Source organism: Ahaetulla prasina, chromosome 4 (genome assembly GCF_028640845.1).
Source record: "Ahaetulla prasina isolate Xishuangbanna chromosome 4, ASM2864084v1, whole genome shotgun sequence".
NCBI classification, from domain to species: domain Eukaryota; kingdom Metazoa; phylum Chordata; class Lepidosauria; order Squamata; family Colubridae; genus Ahaetulla; species Ahaetulla prasina.
Window position 1 is genome coordinate 80,222,022 of NC_080542.1, and position 20,073 is coordinate 80,242,094.

A 20,073-nucleotide genomic window follows, 5' to 3' on the forward strand; every position below is an offset into this window, starting at 1 on the left:
ATCAAAAACTTAAAGATGCAATAAAGATATTACAGAGTCAATTTAATATGATAATGGGAGACCAGGTGGCAACAAACATACAGTATGCTAAACATAATACTTTTTGTAATGCAAATAGACCTGGTAGGTGGTTAGCATATATGTTAAGGAAAAAAAACAAAAAGCACGTATTATAAAAAAAATAGAATATAAAGGTAAAGAGAGATATCAACAGGATAAAATTAAAAAAGCTTTTTTAGAATATTATACAAATTTATATGTTAAAGATACAATCTTGAACATGGATATTGATAAATATTTGAAAGAGTACAAGGCTAAAGGTTTCACCTTAGAACAAAGGGAAGAATTGAATTGGCCTATAACTTCTGAAGAAATTATTTTGACAATAAAACAATTAAAAATGGGGAAAAAAACCGGTACGGATGGACTTACAGCAATTTATTATAACAATTTACAGAATGAGATAGTAGGTCCACTTAAGAAATTATTTAATCAGATACAATTAGGAGGGGGAATACCCCCATCATGGAGAACTATTTTCATCTCATTGATACCAAAAGAAGACTAGGATTGCTCTAAACCTGGGAATTATAGGCCAATTTCACTTTTGAATAATAATTATAAGATTTTTGCTAAAATAATAGCGAATAGATTAATGTTAGTTCTGCAACAAAGAATTCATACTGATCAATCTGGATTTATAAAGGGGAGGCAGATGAAGAATAATGTTAGACAGATTGTAAATTTATTGGAATATTTAGAAAAGAACAACCAGATTTCTGCAACATTTATTTTTTTGGATGCAGAGAAAGCCTTTGATCTACTGCATTGGGAATTTTTATTTAAATTAATAGATAAAATGCAATTTGGAGATTGTTTTATGAGAATAATTTGAACGATTTATGGAGAGCAAACAGCCCAGATAATAGTTAATGGTAGTTTGACAGAAGTTTTTAAGATTGTGAAAGGAACAAGACAGGGGTGCCCCTTATCACCATTATTGTTTATTTTAACTCTGGAGCCATTACTGGATAAAATAAGAGAGGTAAAGGAGATAGAGGTAATTAAAATTAGACAACATGAGTATAAAGTGAGAGTGTTTGCTGATGATTTGGTGATTATTTTGTCAAATCCTATAAATTCAAGTGTATGTTTGTTGGAAATAATTGATCAATATGGAAAAGTTTCAGGGTTTAAAGTAAATCAGAATAAAACAAAAGTGATAACAAAAAATATGACTAGACAACAGAAAGAAAAATTAGAGGAAACAACAGGATTTGAAATTGTAAAAAAGATTAAATATCTAGGGGTTTATATTACTTCTTTTTTTTATTACTTCTTCAAATGTGAAATTGTATAAGAATAACTTTGAGGTATTATGGCAAAAAGTTCAGAAGGAAATGTTCAGTTGGAAAAAATTACAATTATCATTATTGGGGAGAATAGCAGCCATTAAAATGAATGTTTTACCTAGATTTTTATTTTTGTTTCAGATGATACCAATAATTAAGAAAGATAAAAATTTGGAAGAATGGCAGGTTGGAATTAATAAATTTATATGGGAAGGTAAAAAAGCGAGAGTTAAAATGAAAATAATTCAAGACCGTGGTAGCTCAGGGGCCATGGTAGCTCAGGCTGTAAAGAAGCCTGTTATTAGAACACAGCAGCCTGCAATTACTGCAGGTTCAAGCCCGGCCCAAGGTTGACTCAGCCTTCCATCCTTTATAAGGTAGGTAAAATGAGGACCCAGATTGTTGGGGGGGCAATAAGTTGACTTTGTAAATATACAAATAGAATGAGACTATTGCCTTATACACTGTAAGCCGCCCTGAGTCTTCGGAGAAGGGCGGGATATAAATGTAAATAAATAAATAAATAAAAAGACATACGGGAAAGAGGAGGTTTAAAAATGCCCAATTTTAAATTATATTATGAAGCAGCTGCTCTTTCGGTAATAAATGATTGGTTTAATTTAAAGGAGGAAAGGATTTTGAATGTAGAAGGTTATGATTTATTATATGGATGGCATGCATATTTATTGTATGATAAAAAAGTGGATAGAGCCTTTAAGAACCATGTGTTAAGAATTGCTCTTCTGCGTGTCTGGAAGAAATACTATTACAGGTTGAATTATAAAATTCCTATTTGGGAAAAGCCCAGGCATGCAATAGAGAATATAAATATAGAACAGAAACAGGAAATGATTACTTATAAAGAACTTTTATATTTTGAGAGAGGTATTTTGCAATTAAAATCTTTGCAACAATTAAAAGAAGAAGGGAGAAATTATAGTTGGTTCCAATATAGGCAATTACGAGCTAGGTGGAAAGAAGATCAGAAAATTGGTATCATGCAGAATGAAGAAAACTTGGTAAAACAAATTATAAATCAAACTCAGGCGCATATAAAGAGATTGTATAATGTGTTGATAGAAATAGACTCTGAAAGGGATTTAATAAAGGATTGTATGATAAAATGGGCACAAAATATTCAAGAACCAATATTTTTGGAAACGTGAAAAAATTTGGGTTAGAAAAGTTAAATTTACGCAAGCACAGAATTTGAGGGGAAATTTTTATAAAATGTTTTATAGATGGCACTTAGACCCTAAGAAATTATCATGTATGTATCCAGATATGGAAGCGAAATGTTGGAGATGTAATTGTGATGATGCTACATATTTTCATATTTGGTGGACTTGTAAGAAAATTAAGGTTTTTTTGGACAAGGATCTGGTGGATTATACAAAATGTTTTGAAAAAGAAGATAAAGTTCCTACTGCAATTTTTCTTACTGGGAATTATTACGGACTGTACAGTAATTGAGACTAAATTGATTTTAAATTTAATAACAGCGGCAAGACTACTGATAGGACAATACTGGAAGAAAAAAGAGTTACCTACAATAGAAGAATGGATATTGAAAGTTGCTAATTTGGCTGAGATGGCTAAAATCTCAGCTTTTTTGAAAGACACTACACAAGAAAAATATCTAACTGAATGGAAAAAATGGATTGAATATACACAAAATAGATATCAGATTAAGAGATATCAGATTGCTTTTGAATGATTAGGATGTATTTATCTTTGATTTGTATGGGGGACGTTAGGATTTGAGAAGAAGGGGAGGATTATAATTTGTGTTAGGGAAAATTTAGCGAATGATTGTTTTTTCTTTTGAACTATACCTTGTCTTTGTTCTGGGAAGTCGGGGGTGGGAGGAGGGTGGTTTTGGAGGGAGGGGGAGGAGATGGAGTGGTGGGGAAAAGGGGGGTGAAAATTTTTGTAAAAACATTTTCAATAAAAAAAAAGAATCAGTTGAGAATATTTGATCCTGGACAGACCAAAGACAATAATTTTTGTGGTTTATGTTAGATTAGAAGCCGTTATGGAAGTTCGGCAAGTAAAATACAATAGAGTATTGACACAGGGTTTTCAAGTATAACTCTGCTTTTGGTTGTACCTGCTAATTTTGCATTTATAGTTGATAGATGTCAGGTCAAATGTGTGGGGTAAGCAGAGTTGTAGAAGTTCATAAATGGTGTGCCTGTTTTGCTGGGGAGGTAACGATTATTATTGAAATATATTGATAGGTGTTCAACTAGGAGAGACAATTTATGTATATGTCTGTTTTTTTCTTTTTATGCACATTTATTTTCTTTTTTTGTCTTTAGTTTTGTTTTATTTTTGTATTTGGTTTTCATTCCTTAGAGTTTGTATTTTAACATTTTGAATAAAAATAAATTATTTAAAAGATGTACATTATCTGTAGTTAATAAGAGAAGTATACAATATGTATGTGTGGTGGGATGGTTAAGTTACCAAACCTTGAGTAGAAAGACTTTCTTGTTCTTCATCAGGCAGGGAAGCATTGGTGACTTTGGGCCAATCAGTCTCAGGTCAAATCACTTTAGTTCTGTGATGAACCAATTGAAGAACAAAACCCCTTGAGTTGTACATTGACAGCTTTGCTTATGTGAACTCAGCAACACAATGCAAAACACACAGGCCTGTAACATAGTTTTATATGTGAAAGAGGTTCTCTGAAAAAAGCCTGATATATTTTCAGAATTATTTTTTAATCATTCTTTCTGTGTTTGTTTGCAAAAAAAAAAAGAATATAGGTAGTAATTGCAATAATTTTAAATAAAATTCTATTGCTGTTGAACTAGCGAGCTTTTTGTAAATTGCAATTAAAAGCATGATAGTAGCATATGGGTATTTGCAGGTATGTTCCGTGGAACTTTCATGAACCTGAGCCAGGAGTTTACAACTTCAGAGATGACAGAGATCTGGTGTATTTCCTGAAACTTGTTGATGAGATTGGCTTGTTGGTCATATTGAGAGCGGGGCCTTACATATGTGCAGAATGGGACATGGTAAATATTTTCTTGTTTTTTCGTGTTGACTTGCTCTTACATGGTAAAATCTGAAAAAATAATTTCTAAATCACAAAAAAATTCTGTTGAATGTAAGAAAGTTTCAAAATCAATATTTTGAAATACCTTATTACACTAAATCAGTGGTTGTAAAATTTTCAGTAATTTTCAGTTTTGTCTAAGTGAAATATTGAACCTTAAAGAGCAATTTGGAATACAATTTTATGCAGTTTATGAATTAGACATTACTTTTGCAGTAGTCTTCTCCATGAAATCAGATTCATTTAGATGTATGGAAGTATGTATGTACTACAGTATGTATGCATTTAACAGATTTATATGGCAACCCAACTCATACACAGTAATTGTGATTATTGAGTGGCTGGATAGAGATATATAGTTATTTATTTAGTGATCATAAGCTATAATAATATATTTAATAATCATAAGCTATAAATATTGACCTTTTATTTTCTAATTATTACAAAAATTAATTACTTGTGGCAAATTAAGACATTAACTAAAACTATTTTGTACCCTTTCTTCCAGTTGAGGTGGAAAGGATATTTTAGATCTGCATCTTTTTTTAAATTTTGACAAGAACCACATAATGTTAATCCAGGCCACTTTTATGCTCAGCTGTAATTTTTGAATTATTTTGTATATTTGGAATGAGGGAGGGACCTAAAAAACTCAATATATGCTTAATCAGTTCTGCCAAAATTAAGAGAAACTTTGTTAAATAACATATTCTGCTAAACATGAGAGGTACTTATGAGGACAGAACTTATGTGGTCTTAGAATTGTTCCCTCTTCCCATTTTTATGGACTTATTAGATTGGACATTCTAGGAAGAAAATTATGTATGTATGTATATATTTATGTATGAAAATTATGAAAATTATGTATATATGTATGTATAAACATATATTTGCTGATAAAGAAATAAAGGGAGACTAGTATAGATCTATTTCAAGCTTTTTAGCTTTCATCAGATAGCTATACCCTTACTCGGATTCAAATATATATATATATATAATTCTGACTTTATAGGGTGGTCTGCCTGCCTGGTTATTAGAAAAAGAATCAATTGTTCTTAGATCTTCTGATTCAGGTAAGAAAATAAAATAATAAAATGTATTATGATACTTGTAGTTATATGTGATGAAAATAAAATTAGGCCCTGGAAATTGGTGTTGTGATCCCACAAATATGAGACCATTCAGATAAACATAATACAGGTAGTCCTCAATTTACAATTGCAAATTGGGATTAGATCTTCTATTACCAAGCAATTAGGTTGTTAAGTGAGTTGTATCTGATTTTATAAACTTTTTAGCCATCATTAAGCAAAGTACACAGCTGTTAAGTGAATCTAGCTTTCCCCATTGCTGCTTGTTGGGAGACCCCTGGTTGTAAGTGTAAGGGCCTGTCAAAAGTCACTTTTTTCAGTGCTGCATAATGGTACTTCCAAGAATTTTGGTTTACTTGCATCTGAACCTTCTCTGGAATACTCTTCTTCCAAAATTTGATTTAATGAATTTTAAATAAATGTTTTAATGAATATGGTATTTTAAATTATGAATGGATTACTTATAGTATTTTATAATCAAAAGAAACAAACAAAATGTTAAAAATTATGATATTTATGTATTTACCAAGCACATCCAAATTATATTAAAGTAACCAAATATCTTTACAATCCCCAAGGCATGTCACAACTTTTGAGCACCTCTAATGTTTGGAAATTAAAAGTTGAAAAATTTGACACTACCTAAAAATTGCTTTGAGATGCATCTGTATAGACAGGTACTATGAAACATACAAATACTCTTTGTTATATTTTTTTCAGACTATTTAGCAGCTGTAGGAAGATGGATGGGGGTCTTATTACCAAAGATGAAGCCTCACCTTTATCAGAATGGGGGCCCCATTATTATGGTGCAGGTAGAATTTTGTTAAATAATGATAAGTTCTACAACTTTCAAACATAAGAATGTTTTGTTTTTTTAAAGAAAGATACTGAATAAGATTAGTGTATTTATCTGGAAATGTAATTCCTAAACTAGTCTCTTAGAGTTTTTGGATTTCAGTCCTGTAAAAAGTTGGGTAGATCCATCTGATAAGCATTAAGTTAGCAAATATTGCACTAAAAGTTTACCATTTGAACTGAAATTGATGTCATACTCATTTTTGATCACATACCCATTTATATCATTAAAATACAATCTTAGTGCTGAAGTGGTTATTTAGAAATCCTTTAGACTTATGAAATGATTTTTGTTTAAGTAGCTAGTGCTGAAAAATGCCAGGTCCATTAGTGTCATATCTACAAATTCATACCAATTCAGTTCATTTTTTATTTTCTAGATTTTATTCATACATTAATCCAGCATAGTTTCTAAATTATTAGGTCTCATTCCAATGAAATAGTGGTTATAATCTCTACACATCTGATATACAATCTCTTTCATTGTTATAAATGTGTTCATTTTTCTTTCTCAAAATTAAAGCTTATAAATTAGCCTGATGTCTGAAAAATTTATACTCTCTGATAGATGAACTTTGATAATGTCTGCAGCTATGATGTAGAAATTCTGAGGAAGATGTCTTCAGATCTGCAGCTGACTAACAAAACCTTAATATGGCATTGACCTCATAACAAGAGAGCATTTCAGGAAAATTCAAACTTAGCACCTTTTGAAATAAGCTTGGATCTGTGATACATTGTCACCTATTTCAGCTGACCTTGGATATAACGTATTTTTCAGGGTATAAGATGCACTCCCCTCCAAAAAAGGTGGGTGGAAATGTCTGTGGATCTTATACAGCGAATGCTGCCAAAGCCTCGCCCACCAGCCTGCATATCCCAGGATTTCAGATTCAATGATCAGACAGAATTGCAGAAACATCTGATAAAAAGAAGGGAGGAGGCTTATGCTTATATATCAACAATCAGGATATAACTATAATATATAAATTCTGTGATGAAAACTTAGAGACATTAATTATCAACTGCCAACCATACTATTTGCTTCGTAAATTTTCCTCATTTTTTCTAATTGCTGTTTATGTCCCACCACAAGCCTGTGTAAACAAGGCATTATGAATTCTAGCTGACCAATTATGGAGGCTGAAGCCAAATACCCCAATTCACTGGCCATTATTTTGAGAGATCTAAACAAGGCAAACTTAAGCTAAGAGCTACCAAAATACTTCAGCATGTCAATTGTCCCACAGAGGCAAGAATACTTTAGACCATTGCTATACAACACTAAAAGATGCTTATCGGTCTTTACCACGAGGAGCTGTAAGACACTTTAATCACTGCATGATTCACCTTGTATCTGCAAAGGCTTAAAACCACAAAACCAACAATTAAATCAGTAAAGACTTGGACTGAGGAAGCAAAGTTAAAGCTACAGGCTTGCTTTGACTGCACTGATTGTAATATTTTTGAAGATACCTCTGCAGACCTGGAGGAACTCACAGATACTGTTCAGCGTCTGTGAAGACATATGTGTACCGACCAGGAACTTGTGAAAATACAATAACAACAAACCTTGGTTCACAGCTAAACTTAAGCAGTTAAGTTGTTCCAAAGAGGAAGCCTACAGAAAAGCTGATAAAATGCTGTACAATCAAGCCAGAAATGTATTAACAAGGGAGATCAGAGCAGCAAAAAGAAGCTAATCTGAAAAGCTAAAGAATCAGTTCTCAACAAATGAAGCAGCAAACATTATCGCTGGCTATGGCAAACCTCCTTCCCAGGCTGACAGAAATCAACAACTGGCAGATGACCTAAACATGTTTTACTGCAGGTTTGAAAGGAAACTACAGCCACCTATCTCCACAACCCCCATCTCAGATACACCAACAACAGCCAAGCCTCCTACAACTGACCCCATCCCTTTGGATTCACAACCCCTAGTGATCACAGAAAAGGAAATGCAAGACATATTTCACAGACAAAAGCCAGGAAGAGCTCCAGGTCCAGACAAAATAACTCCTTCTTGCTTAAAAGTCTATGCTGACCAATTGGCCCCCATCTTCACCCGAATCATCAATAAATTGCTAGATATATGCTATGTTTCTTCTTGCTTCAAATGCTCTAATATCTGGCAGTTCTTTTGTTGTGGGGGGGTGCTCCTTGGAATCCTGACATTATCATCCCAGTGCCGAAGAAGCCCACCATCAAGAAACTGAATGACTACAGACCAGTTGCTCTAACATCTGTAGTCATGAAAACCTTTGAAAGGTTAGTGCTGTCCCACTTGAAAACCATCATGGATCCGCTGTTAGACCCCTTGCAATTTGCATACCGAGCAAATAGATCAACAGATAATGCTGTTAATATGGCTCTGCACTACATCCTACAACGTCTTGACTCTCCAAAGACCTACGCCAGGGTCCTCTTTGTAGTCTTTAGTTCAGCATTCAAAACCATCATTCCAGACACTCTTCTAACTAAGCTAAACCAGCTACAGGTACCTGAACACACTTGTAAGTGGAACATGAGCTTCCTAACAAACTGGAAGCAGCAGGTGAAGCTAAGCAGAAGCACATCAGATACCTGTACAATTAGCACAGCCCCCCCCCAAGGCTGTGCTCTCCCCACTTCTCTCTGTTTACCAATGACTGCATCTCTAATAATCCATCTGTTAGACTACTGAAGTTTGCAGATGACACAACAGTGATCAGTCTCATTCGAGACAATGATGAATCAGCATACTGATGGCCTCATGGTGCGACCGGAACTATCTGGAACTGAACACACTCAAAACCTTAGAAATGGTGAAAGATTTTAGGAGAAACCCTTCCGTACTTCCATCTCTTACAAATACTAGACAACACAGTATCAATAGTAGAGACCTTCAAATTTCTAGGTTCTACCACATCGCAAGATCTAAAATGGACAGCTAACGTCAAAAATGCCATCAAAAAAGCACAACAAAGAATGTTCTTTCTGCGTCAATTCAGAAAGCTCAAACTGCCCAAGGAGCTATTGATACAGTTCTACAGAGAAATTGTTGAATCTGTCATCTGCATCTCTATAACTGTCTGGTTTGGTTCTGCAACTCAACAAGACAGACACAAACTTCAGAGGATAATTAAAACTGCAGAAAAAAAATTGCTACCAACCTGCTTTCCATTGAGTACCTGTATAATGCATGAGTCAAAAAGAGGGCTGGGAAAATATTTACAGACCCTTCACATACTGGACATAAACTGTTTCAACTCCTACCCTCAAAATGACACTATAGAGCACTGCACACCAGAACAACTAGACACAAGAACAGTTTTTTCCCAAACACCATCACTCTGTTAAACAAATAATTCCCTCAACACTGTCAAACTATTTACTAAGTCTGCACTACTATTAATCTTCTCATCTTTCCCATCACCCATCTCCTTCCACTTATGACTGTATGACTGTAACTTTGTTGCTTGTATCCTTACAATTTATATTGATATTGATTGTTTCCTGATTGCTTATTTGTACCTTATGACTATCATTAAGTGTTGTACCTTGATTCTTGATGAACTTTTCTTTTATGTACACTGAGAGCATATGCACCAAGACAAATTCCAATCACAACTTGGCCAATAAAAAATTCTATTCCATTCCGTTCCATTCCGTTCCATTCCGTTCCATTCTATTCTATTCTATTCTATTCTATTCTATTCTATTCTATTCTATTCTATTCTATTCTATTCTATTCTATTCTATTCTATTCATTAAGCTTTGACCCTGAACTTAGATTTCATTTTTGAATTGATCTAATTTCATTCCCTAACTGAGGACTTTTCTCCCATTTTTCTCATAAATGATGAGTTTGACCCTGTGGCTCCCGAGGACATGGACAGGTTGTTGAGTAGACTGAATGCCACCACGTGTTTACTGGACCCGTGCCCCTCCTGGCTGATGCTGGCCACTCAGGAGGTGACACGAGGCTGGCTCCAGGCGATTACGATTGCTTCTTTGGTGGAGGGTGTCTTTCCGGCCGCCTTGAAAGAGGCGGTGGTGAGACCCCTCCTTAAGAAGCCTTCCCTGGACCCGGCTGTTTTAGGTAATTATCGTCCAGTCTCCAACCCGCTCGCGAAGGTTGTAGAGAGTATGGTGGCATATCAGTTTCCCCTGCACCTGGATGAAACCGCCTATCTAGACCTGCTCCAGTCCGGTTTCCGCCCGGTTACAGCACAAAGACGGCTTTGGTCGCGTTGGTGGATGATCTCTGGAGGGCCAGGGATAGGGGTTGTTCCTCTGCCCTGGTCCTATTAGACCTCTCAGTGGCTTTCGATACCATCGACCATGGTATCCTGCTGCGCCGGCTGGAGGGATTGGGAGTGGGAGGCACCGTTTATCGGTGGTTCTCCTCCTATCTCTCCGACCGGTCGCAGTCGGTGTTGACAGGGGGGCAGAGGTCGACCCCGAGGCGCCCCACTTGTGGGGTGCCGCAGGGGTCGATCCTCTCGCCCCTTCTGTTTAACATCTACATGAAGCCGCTGGGTGAGATCATCAGTGGTTTCGGCGTGAGGTATCAGCTGTATGCGGATGACACCCAGCTGTACCTTTCCACGCCGGACCACCCCAACGAAGCTATCGAAGTGCTGTCCCGGTGTCTGGAGGCTGTACGGGTCTGGATGGGGAGAAACAGGCTCAAGCTCAATCCTCCAAGACAGAGTGGCTGTGGATGCCGGCATCCCGGTACAGTCAGCTAAATCCGGCTGACCATCGGTGGCGAGTCATTGGCCCCGATGGAGGGGTGCGCAACTTAGCGTCCTCCTGGATGAGCGGCTGTCTTTGGAAGATCATTTGACGGCCGTCTCCAGGAGAGCGTTTACCAGGTTCGCCTGGTGCGCCAGTTGCGCCTTTCTGGACCGGGATGCCCTGTGCACAGTCACCCACGCACCCGTGACGCCTCGCCTGGATTACTGCAATGCTCTCTACATGGGGCTCCCCTTGAAGGGCATCCGGAGGCTGCAGTTAGTCCAGAATGCGGCTGCGCGGGTGATAGAGGGAGCCCCTCGTGGCTCCCGTATAACACCCATCCCGCGCCGGCTGCACTGGCTGCCTGTGGCCTTCCGGGTGCGCTTCAAGGTTTTGGTGACCACCTTTAAAGCGCTCCATGGCATAGGGCCGGGTTATCTACGGGACCGCCTGCTGCTACCGAATACCTCTCACCGACCCGTGCGCTCTCAGAGAGGGACTCCTCAGGGTGCCGTCAGCGAGGCAATGTCGTCTGGCGACGCCCAGGGGAAGGGCCTTCTCTGTGGGGGCTCCCACCCTCTGGAATGAACTGCCCCCAGGACTTCGTCAGCTTCCGGACCTTCGGACCTTCCGCCGCGAGCTTAAAACATATCTATTTAATTGCGCAGGACTGAGTTAGTTTTTAGTTTATGGGTTTTATCTTGGGTTTTAATTTTTATATTTTTAATTAAGGCTTTTGAATAAGTTTTTTAATTGTTTTTAGAATTGTATTTATTGTATTTCTTGTTTTTAAATGCCTGTAAACCGCCCTGAGTCCTTTGGGAGATAGGGCGGTATATAAATATAAACAATAAATAAATAAATAAATAAAAAAAAAAAAAACCATGTCCATACATTTTGAATGTTACAGGAATGCATACTGGAAAATTTATTTGTTTAAGTAAATATTGACTTATCATTGAACTTTGTTTGCCATAACAGGTATTTTTCTATCTATAATATTGTTTTAGAGAGTCTGGTATTGGGATAAAATAAATGGTCGGCCTAACTTTAATGTTTATTCTGTTCACATCAGACTGCACTACTTTTATCTCAAAGGATAACCTAAAAAGTCACAGGATTATCTTAATTTCATTTAAACTTCACAGTTGCTTAGTATTTCTATGATTCCCTATTACTATCTAATAGGCAGTAATAGTCCAAGTCACTATAGCCAAATTGCAAGTAGCAGTATATAAAGCTTGATGGAAAGGCCTCTTTTTAATATTCATATAAAATTAGCAAATAAGGTTGTATGTGGTTCTGGTGTAATTACAAATTACAAATCTGGTACTTTTTGTCCTATATTTAATGTTACTCTTTTTGACCAGAGTACAGGTAGTTCTTGACTTACAACCACAACTGAGCCCAAAATTTATGTTGCTAAGTGAGATTTGTTAAGTGAATTTTGCCCTAATTTGTGATTTTTCTTGCCACATTTGTTAAGTGAATGACTGCAGTTGTTAAGTGAATCTGGCTTCCCTATTGACTTTGCTTGTCAGAAGTTTCCAAAAGAGGATCACATGACCCTGGGATACTGCAACCATAATAAATATGAACCCGTTGTCAAGCATCCAAATGTAAATCACATGATGGTGGAGATGCTGTGATGGTCATAAATATGAAAAATGGTCTTAGGTCACTTTTTTTCAGTGCTGTTGTAACTTTGAATGATCACTAAGTGAACTGTTGTAAGTTGAGGACTACCTGTATTTTTTTTCTTTACATTTGAAGTTTCATATTGTTTTGTGGTCTCCATCTTTTCTTACTGAACTTGTCTATTTATGAGTGTTTTTTAATTAGGTTGAAAATGAATATGGAAGTTATTTCGCATGTGATTTTCATTACCTCCGTTACCTGAGGAATCTTTTTCGCCAGTACCTTGGGAATGAAGTAGTCCTGTTTACAACAGATGGTGCAACAAAGATTTTTTTGCGCTGTGGAACTCTTCAAGGCCTTTATTCAACCGTGGATTTTGGACCACGTGAGTGGCAATTGAAGTTACATTTTATTTTGAGAATAAAAGATTTTTATATAATTTATTAGTAAACACAGGAACTGCCTTAAACTGATTCAGGTTTTTGTTCAGCTGATCTGTATGTTGACTGGTTACTTGCTAGGTTGTTGTTTCTCAGCTAAGAATCTGGAAGTTAAATTTGGGACCTTTTGTACATAGAGTGTCTACATTGTGTTGAGCTTGTTAGCTTTCATTAGCATAAAATCTTAGAGCAGGGGTGTCAAACTCAAGGCCTGCGGGCTGGATTTTGCCCACAGGGTGCTTAGATCTGGCCCACAGGGCCAGCCAGGAAACAGCAAAGGAGCGGCCAGTGGTACCGCTGCCAGTGAAAACGGAGCACAAGAGATGTGTGCAGCCCCCCAAGCTCACCTTTTGCTTGCAGAGGGATACAGGAGGCCATCGCGCCTGAAAACAGGGCACAGATGGGCTGCACACGGCCCTCCCAGGCTCCGTTTTCACTGGCAGAGGGCTATCAAAACAAACTAAAAACAAAACAAAAGGAGAAATGTTTCCCCTTTTGCATTTGAGCATGCAAGAAGGGACAGAAAAGGAGAAAGGGAAAGAAGAAAAAGATGGGAAGAGAGCAAGGAAGGAAAAATAAAAAGAGGGGAGGGAAGAAGAAAGGAGAATGAAGAGGGAAGGAAAAAGAAGAGAAGGAAGGAAGGAAGGAAGGAAGGAAGGAAGGAAGGAAGGAAGGAAGGAGATTATAATGAGAGTGAGTGGGGGTCTCAGGGAAGTTCTGCCTTAGCACTTGGGCACCACAGGTTCCCCCGACAAGTGTGACATCCAGCTGGCCATGCCTGCCATGGCCATGGTCACGGCCACCATGCCCAGGCCCACTCCAGTCTGAGATCAAACGCAGTCCTGATGCAGATCAAACACAACTCTGATGCAGCCCTCAATGAAATTGAATTTGATACTTTAGAGCATAAACTCTTCCTTTTACTAACCTGGAGTATAATATAGCATAGAATAGATTCTAGTATTGAATCTATATAGAATAAATTAACTCCTTACAAAACCTAGTTTTTCATTTCATGACATCAGACAGTAAATTCATCTTAAGGTTTTATAACTACCAGAAGCATACTGATCCCAAGGAATTAGGCAAGGTCCCCAGATCTATTGTCAACCCTGAAGTTGGCCAAACTGTGGCCATTTTTCTTTTTGTAGTTCTGTAAGGAGGTTTCCCTTCTCATTGCTTCAGGGTTTCCCTTCTCATTGCTTCAGGGTTGACACAGAAGAGATAGCTGGGGTATTGTAGCCTAAATAAAATTCTATCTCCTGGGAATCAAGGACGTTGGTGCAGGTGTTCGAATCGTGGAGACTTAGGTCATCTAGCAACCTCTTGACCGTATGCTGATTGGACCATGTGACTGGAGACTCTGGGGGGAAGTGACAAAGTTTTACTTTTAATTGGGTGAAAAATCAGTGAGCATTTAGTCAGTTTTTCACCAGGATCATACTAATTTGATATGTCCCAATAAAATATTCTTTGAAGAATTTGCCTGCCTCCGAGTTCTTATTAAATGGGATGTATTACTTGGAACCCAGACATCTATAAGTAAAGCTGTCTATGTATTATATCCATGTCCTTTCCTGTTTATTAAGGCTTTCTGTGAGTTGATATATGTTTGAAACCAGGTAATGGTAACTGCTCTCTTGAAGGAAAGATCATTAAAGAAATGGTTGTCTGTTGTCCCCTTTGGATTCTTTGGATCTAATGATACTGGACAATTTTTGTTCCATCTTTCTTTTTCAGGGAAGGTTGTTGAGAAGGAGGTCACCTTGCAGTTTCAGAGTATCCTGCAAGAAACAGGGACCCTTTTCATCCAGTTTCAGACCAGATTAGAGTCTAGAACTGGCCCCAGAGGAAGTAGGAGAACCATTGCAACATCTTCACTGCAGTCAAATTTTAGTAGGAAGGGAGAGTTCTAGCCAGAGAGTTTGAAGAGGCCATTTGAAATAGAATAACTGTGATTGGTCTTAAATTATAGATTGTTTGGTTTTTGCTTTGCTTTGTTTCTAGTTTTAATTAAATGTAATCCACTGAGGCTTTTTATTTGCAAGGTGGACATCTATATAAATTATTTAAATAAATAGGCTGCTGGTTATTTATCAACCTGTTTAATGGAAAGAACTCATTGGGCAGTATTTCTTAATGTTTTAGTATATCATCAACTTTGAATGTCCTGTTGCAAAAGAATGCAACAGGACATTCTTGCTGTTTCTTTTTCCTTTCATAGTTTTTATTTTTTTCTATTAGAAAATGTCTGCCAAAGAGGAAAGGAATGAATTACAGGTAATTCTCGACTTACAATAGTTCAAAGTTATAATGGCACTGAAAAAAGGGACTTATGATATTTTTTCGCACTTATGACCATTGAAGCATTCCCAGGTCATATGATTTACATTTGGATGCTTAACAACTGATTCCTATTTATGACGCTTGCAGTGTCCTGAGGTCATGTGATCTTTTGACAAGCAAAGTCAGAAGCCGAATTCACTCAACAACCATGTTACTAATTTAACAACTGTGGTGATTTGCTTAACAAATGTAGAAAAAAAAGCTACAAAATGGGCAAAACTCACTTAACAAATTTCCCACCTAGCAACATAAATTCTGGGCTTAATTGTGATCATAAGTCGAAACTGCCTGTAATCCATAAAGCCTTTTTACTTTATTAACATTAGGAACTATTTTTTTTTAAAGCCGTGCATACACACATGTATATATTTCTAAAACAAAAAATGTGAAGTGGTGGGGAAAGCAACTGAATATGAATATTAAAAAGCTTCATTAAATGTAGAATAATGTTACATATCTCAGTTTTAACGCAAATTATATTTTAGTTTATTTTTACCTATTGCTGAACTAGTTTCTATTGTATTAGGTATTAGTGCTTTGTATTACACAAAGGATTCATGCCTTAATACAAAGCACCACACATTTTCTTTATGATTACTCTTTTCTGCATTTTATTTTAAATTTTCATTCAGCAAAAATTTCTGAATTCAAAGACATCTTTTAAAGGAATATTATTGTTAAGATACAGTGAAAAGCAAAAAGTAATACTTTAAAAAATCTTTTACTTTCCCTTAGTTCAACCATTTTGAACTAATTAACCTTGCCTGTGAAAGAAAGTGGCAACACAAAAATATATTGGGGAATGTATTTTGCTGGTATAGCATGCAGAATTAAGTGAGCTTTTCATTTTTTTCCTTCTTACTTTAGTAATATCTTGATAGGGTCATTTTTTTCCCAGAAGAGTCCATACTATTTGGACAGTTTGAACCAGACTAGAAACTGGGAGACCATGGATTTTAGTTTGCCTTAAGCAGAAATATAGCAGGATAACATTGACCCAGTTATTCTTTTTCAGCCTTAAGACACAGGGAATGGCAAATCACTTCCAAAATCTTGATAAGAGAACTTGTTCAGGCAGCTGCTGGGAGTCAATGCTGACTCAAAGGCTCATACACCTGTACTTAAGTGATCATTTTTTATTCTCTGCTTTGTAATGCTTCTGAGTTCACAAATAACATACATGTATGTAATAAAGTATCATTGTACCTTTTGTTAAGGGTAATTTCTCTGTGTACCATAAGAATAGTCTTTAAACTTAAAACTGGAGTTAATAAATCAGATTTGACTCTTTGTTTTATTGATTTGCAGATACCAATGTCACTGCAGCATTTTTAACTCAGAGACAAACTGAGCCTCAAGGCCCCTTGGTATTATTTTTTCTTTATACATTCATATTTTACTGCTGATATAAGTACAAATTGTCAAAGATACTAATAATGAATTAATATTGAACACCCCAATTTGAGTTGGTAATTTATATTGTTTGGTTTTTAAAAAAAAATAAAGATGGAATGCCCTTTAATTTAGGAGTATTATGTTAATTCCTTGTAGTCACAAGAGTTGGATATGTTGCACATAGCAAGCGTCAGGCATATGAAAATGTAGAAGATGAGCATACATGGGTAGGAAAAAGAATGTCTGTAGCATATTTAAAAAAATCTTAAAATTGTTGCCATATACAAAAACGTATATATTTCCCCTTTATATGTGTAGTCTGCATTTAGGAACTATATTTGGGACAAGCGACTTGGTCAACAGAGAGACAGACAGAGAGAAAGAGACAGAGAAAGAGAGAGAAAGACAGACAGACAGACAGACAGACATACACACACACAGAGAGCGAGAGAGAGCGAGAGAGAGAGAGAGAAAGAGATCCAGCCCAGACCCAGACCCAGACCCTGTAAAGGTTGTAAATGTGGGCAGAACAACAACTGATGACCACCTTTTACCAGTCCACAATAGAAAGCGTTCTCACTCAGTGCATTGCAGTGTGATATGCTGGCTTGATAGCCACGGATAGAAAAACATTACAGAGTGGTAAGCACAGTACAAAACATCATGAGCTGTCACGTGATACCACTAGATGACATCGCTAAGGTTCACTGTCTTAGAAAAGTGAGGAAAATCCTTAGGGATAACTCACACCCTGGTCAGCACTTCTTTATTCTCTTTCCATCGGGAAGGAGATATAGAAGCATAGGAGCTGCACAAACAGGCTGAAGAACAGTTTTTAACCATGGGCTGTCAGATTCCTGAATGAAAAATAACAACAACTTAGTACCATTGACTTGTGAGGCCCACTCAATGTGCAATAAATTGACATGGTGCAATATGATTGGGTGATTGTTAGCAGGATTCACTGGGATAGGGATTTTTTTTTTGTCTTTCATTGCGAGTTGCATTGTGCTGGGGGGGTGCACGAAGGGAGGGTCAGCCAATCTCATAATACACGTGTTGTACTCTGACAGTAAAGGTTTGAATTTTGAATTGAATTAGTCCCAAAGTTACTTTTTCATACCATTGTAATTGCTAATGGTTGCTAATTGACACAGTCACTAAATGAGAACTACGTTGTAATCAACTTTCTGAAAAAGGTCTTGGGTTTCTTTGTTACTGGATATAGCAGGGAGGTTCAAACACTTAGAAAAAAGTTGGTTATTAAATTTTAAACTAGAGCATAACTTAGTGTTACACAATAGGAACAATTAATATGAATATCTGCTAGAACAGATGCAAGGTTCAGTGTACTTGACCACTGAAATAGATCCTATTGTCTTCAGACCTAATCAGAAGTTTGACAAATCCTTCTTTTAAAATCTTTATCCATCTTTAACATAATGGAAAAATACTATGGAATGTTTTCATTTTACATTCCATAATATTTCTCTTTTATGTTAAAGATAGAGCATAAGAAACTGTATGTTAGGATTTGCTGGGTTTTGTGAATTTTTTTTTAATGTTTTGCAAGTTTTGAATGTTGACATATTTCATGTGAACTATATTGTGAAAACTGGAAAGAAATAAGGATAGTAAATGTGAATACAAAAGTTAAAAGTTATTACTAAAAAGAAGCTACCAATGAATAACCCAGCATTTTAAAAAAAAGAGGGAGAAGAAGCGTTCAATGTGTTTTAGATCAGATGAATCTTGATTGTGGAGTAGAGAAAGTGAAATGGCTACTATATACTGGGAAACATTGGCAGTTAGAAGGAACACTACAAGTAGACCTTGGCCTATGACCATTCAGTAAGTGACCTTCCCAAGTTATGATGGTGTTGAATGAATGTTGATTCCAAATGTCATGATCTTGGTGCTTGGCAAGTTTGTGCACCCCTGCGCACACTCCCTGATTTGTGCCATACTTCTTGTGTATTTTCTCATGACTATGAACCTAACTGGAGACACCACTCTTTACAGGAAGGATAAATTTAGATGGCTAGCCCAGGCATCTATTATTTTCACAAGGTTTCAGATGGGTTTTGGGGAATTTCCTAACCTGTTGAATAGTTTGTTTACCTCTGGAAAAGAAAGAAGGCCAGGCTGTCAGACAGGATTGTCCGGAGTGGATTCTACTGCTGATTTCAGATGGCTCTTTGGTTCTCTAAAGAGTTCTGGAAAGTGAAAGGAGTAAAGAAAATCCTGGGATGATACTGATGGAAAAAGTACAAGCAAAGATGGCCATAAACTCAAATTTGATTTTCTCTATTGTGATAAGAATATTGAAATGGAAATATTTCCATTTCCATTCTCCCAGTCAGTGGGAATGCCAGTCAGGTTGGGGTTTCTCCCATGCTAGCCAATTAGGACCGAGTCTGCTTATTTCTTTTGGCCCTGCCTCTCTTGCCTTCCAGCTTTCTGACTCAGTCTAGCAGACGACTGGATGTGTCTACCCCTGCTTAGACCTTGTTTTATTGGAAATTGGCTGGATTGTATGTATAATTGGAAAAAAAAAGACTTTTATTTTGATACTACGTTCCGGCGAGGAGAGCCTTTGCTCATAGCCGCTGAGGGCCGCAGGAGACGGCGCAGGGCTGTCGGCCGGTAGCACCTGCGGGGGTCAAGCATTTGGAAGGCTCCCCCCCCCACGCCACAATTCCCTATTCAGGGAGGCCATCTGTGCGGAGGGCAATAGTTCCCTCCAGCAGTGCCTCAGCGCGATGATTAATTCCGGCCTATTCAAGCCGCGAGCCTGATTTCCCCATTGGGAAGGCTTTTCTTAAAGGAGCAGCAGCAGAGCTCGAAGCCTCGCTCTGCTGCTTATTGGAAGCAGCGTGTTTCCCCGCCACTTGGAGCGGGCTGCTGACGGGCTTGGGCCTTATTTAAGTTACCGGAGAGTGAGGAAGCCCAGCCAGCCCTTCCCACTGCCTGCAAGGGCTCTTTAGCCCAGGCTCTTCAGCCTTAATCTCCTACATGTGGATTGCTGAATTGTAAGTAATCGACTTTTTCTTTTGGCGGGAAAAGGAGAGTCAGGAATTTCCCAAAATGGCGGATGACTCAGCAAAAGGCCCTGAACGCCTTTATGAGAGGGAGGATCTCCCACCCAGTCTGGGGGAGGGCAC

General features: G+C 37.4%; 1 protein-coding gene across 3 annotated transcripts in view; it reads left to right on the plus strand.

Annotated features, from left to right (window-relative positions):
• GLB1 (galactosidase beta 1) overlaps nucleotides 1–20,073 on the plus strand; it is a 210,845-nt gene that overhangs the window by 130,806 nt on the left and 59,966 nt on the right. For 2 of the 3 annotated variants that reach the window (XM_058183979.1, XM_058183978.1), the window contains exons 3-7: nucleotides 4,228–4,378; nucleotides 5,432–5,492; nucleotides 6,231–6,325; nucleotides 12,933–13,113; nucleotides 16,823–16,881. In XM_058183979.1, the coding sequence (XP_058039962.1) occupies nucleotides 4,228–4,378; nucleotides 5,432–5,492; nucleotides 6,231–6,325; nucleotides 12,933–13,113; nucleotides 16,823–16,881 (547 nt within the window). The remainder of the gene's footprint in view (nucleotides 1–4,227; nucleotides 4,379–5,431; nucleotides 5,493–6,230; nucleotides 6,326–12,932; nucleotides 13,114–16,822; nucleotides 16,882–20,073) is intronic. The other variant, XM_058183980.1, reaches the window with a different exon arrangement.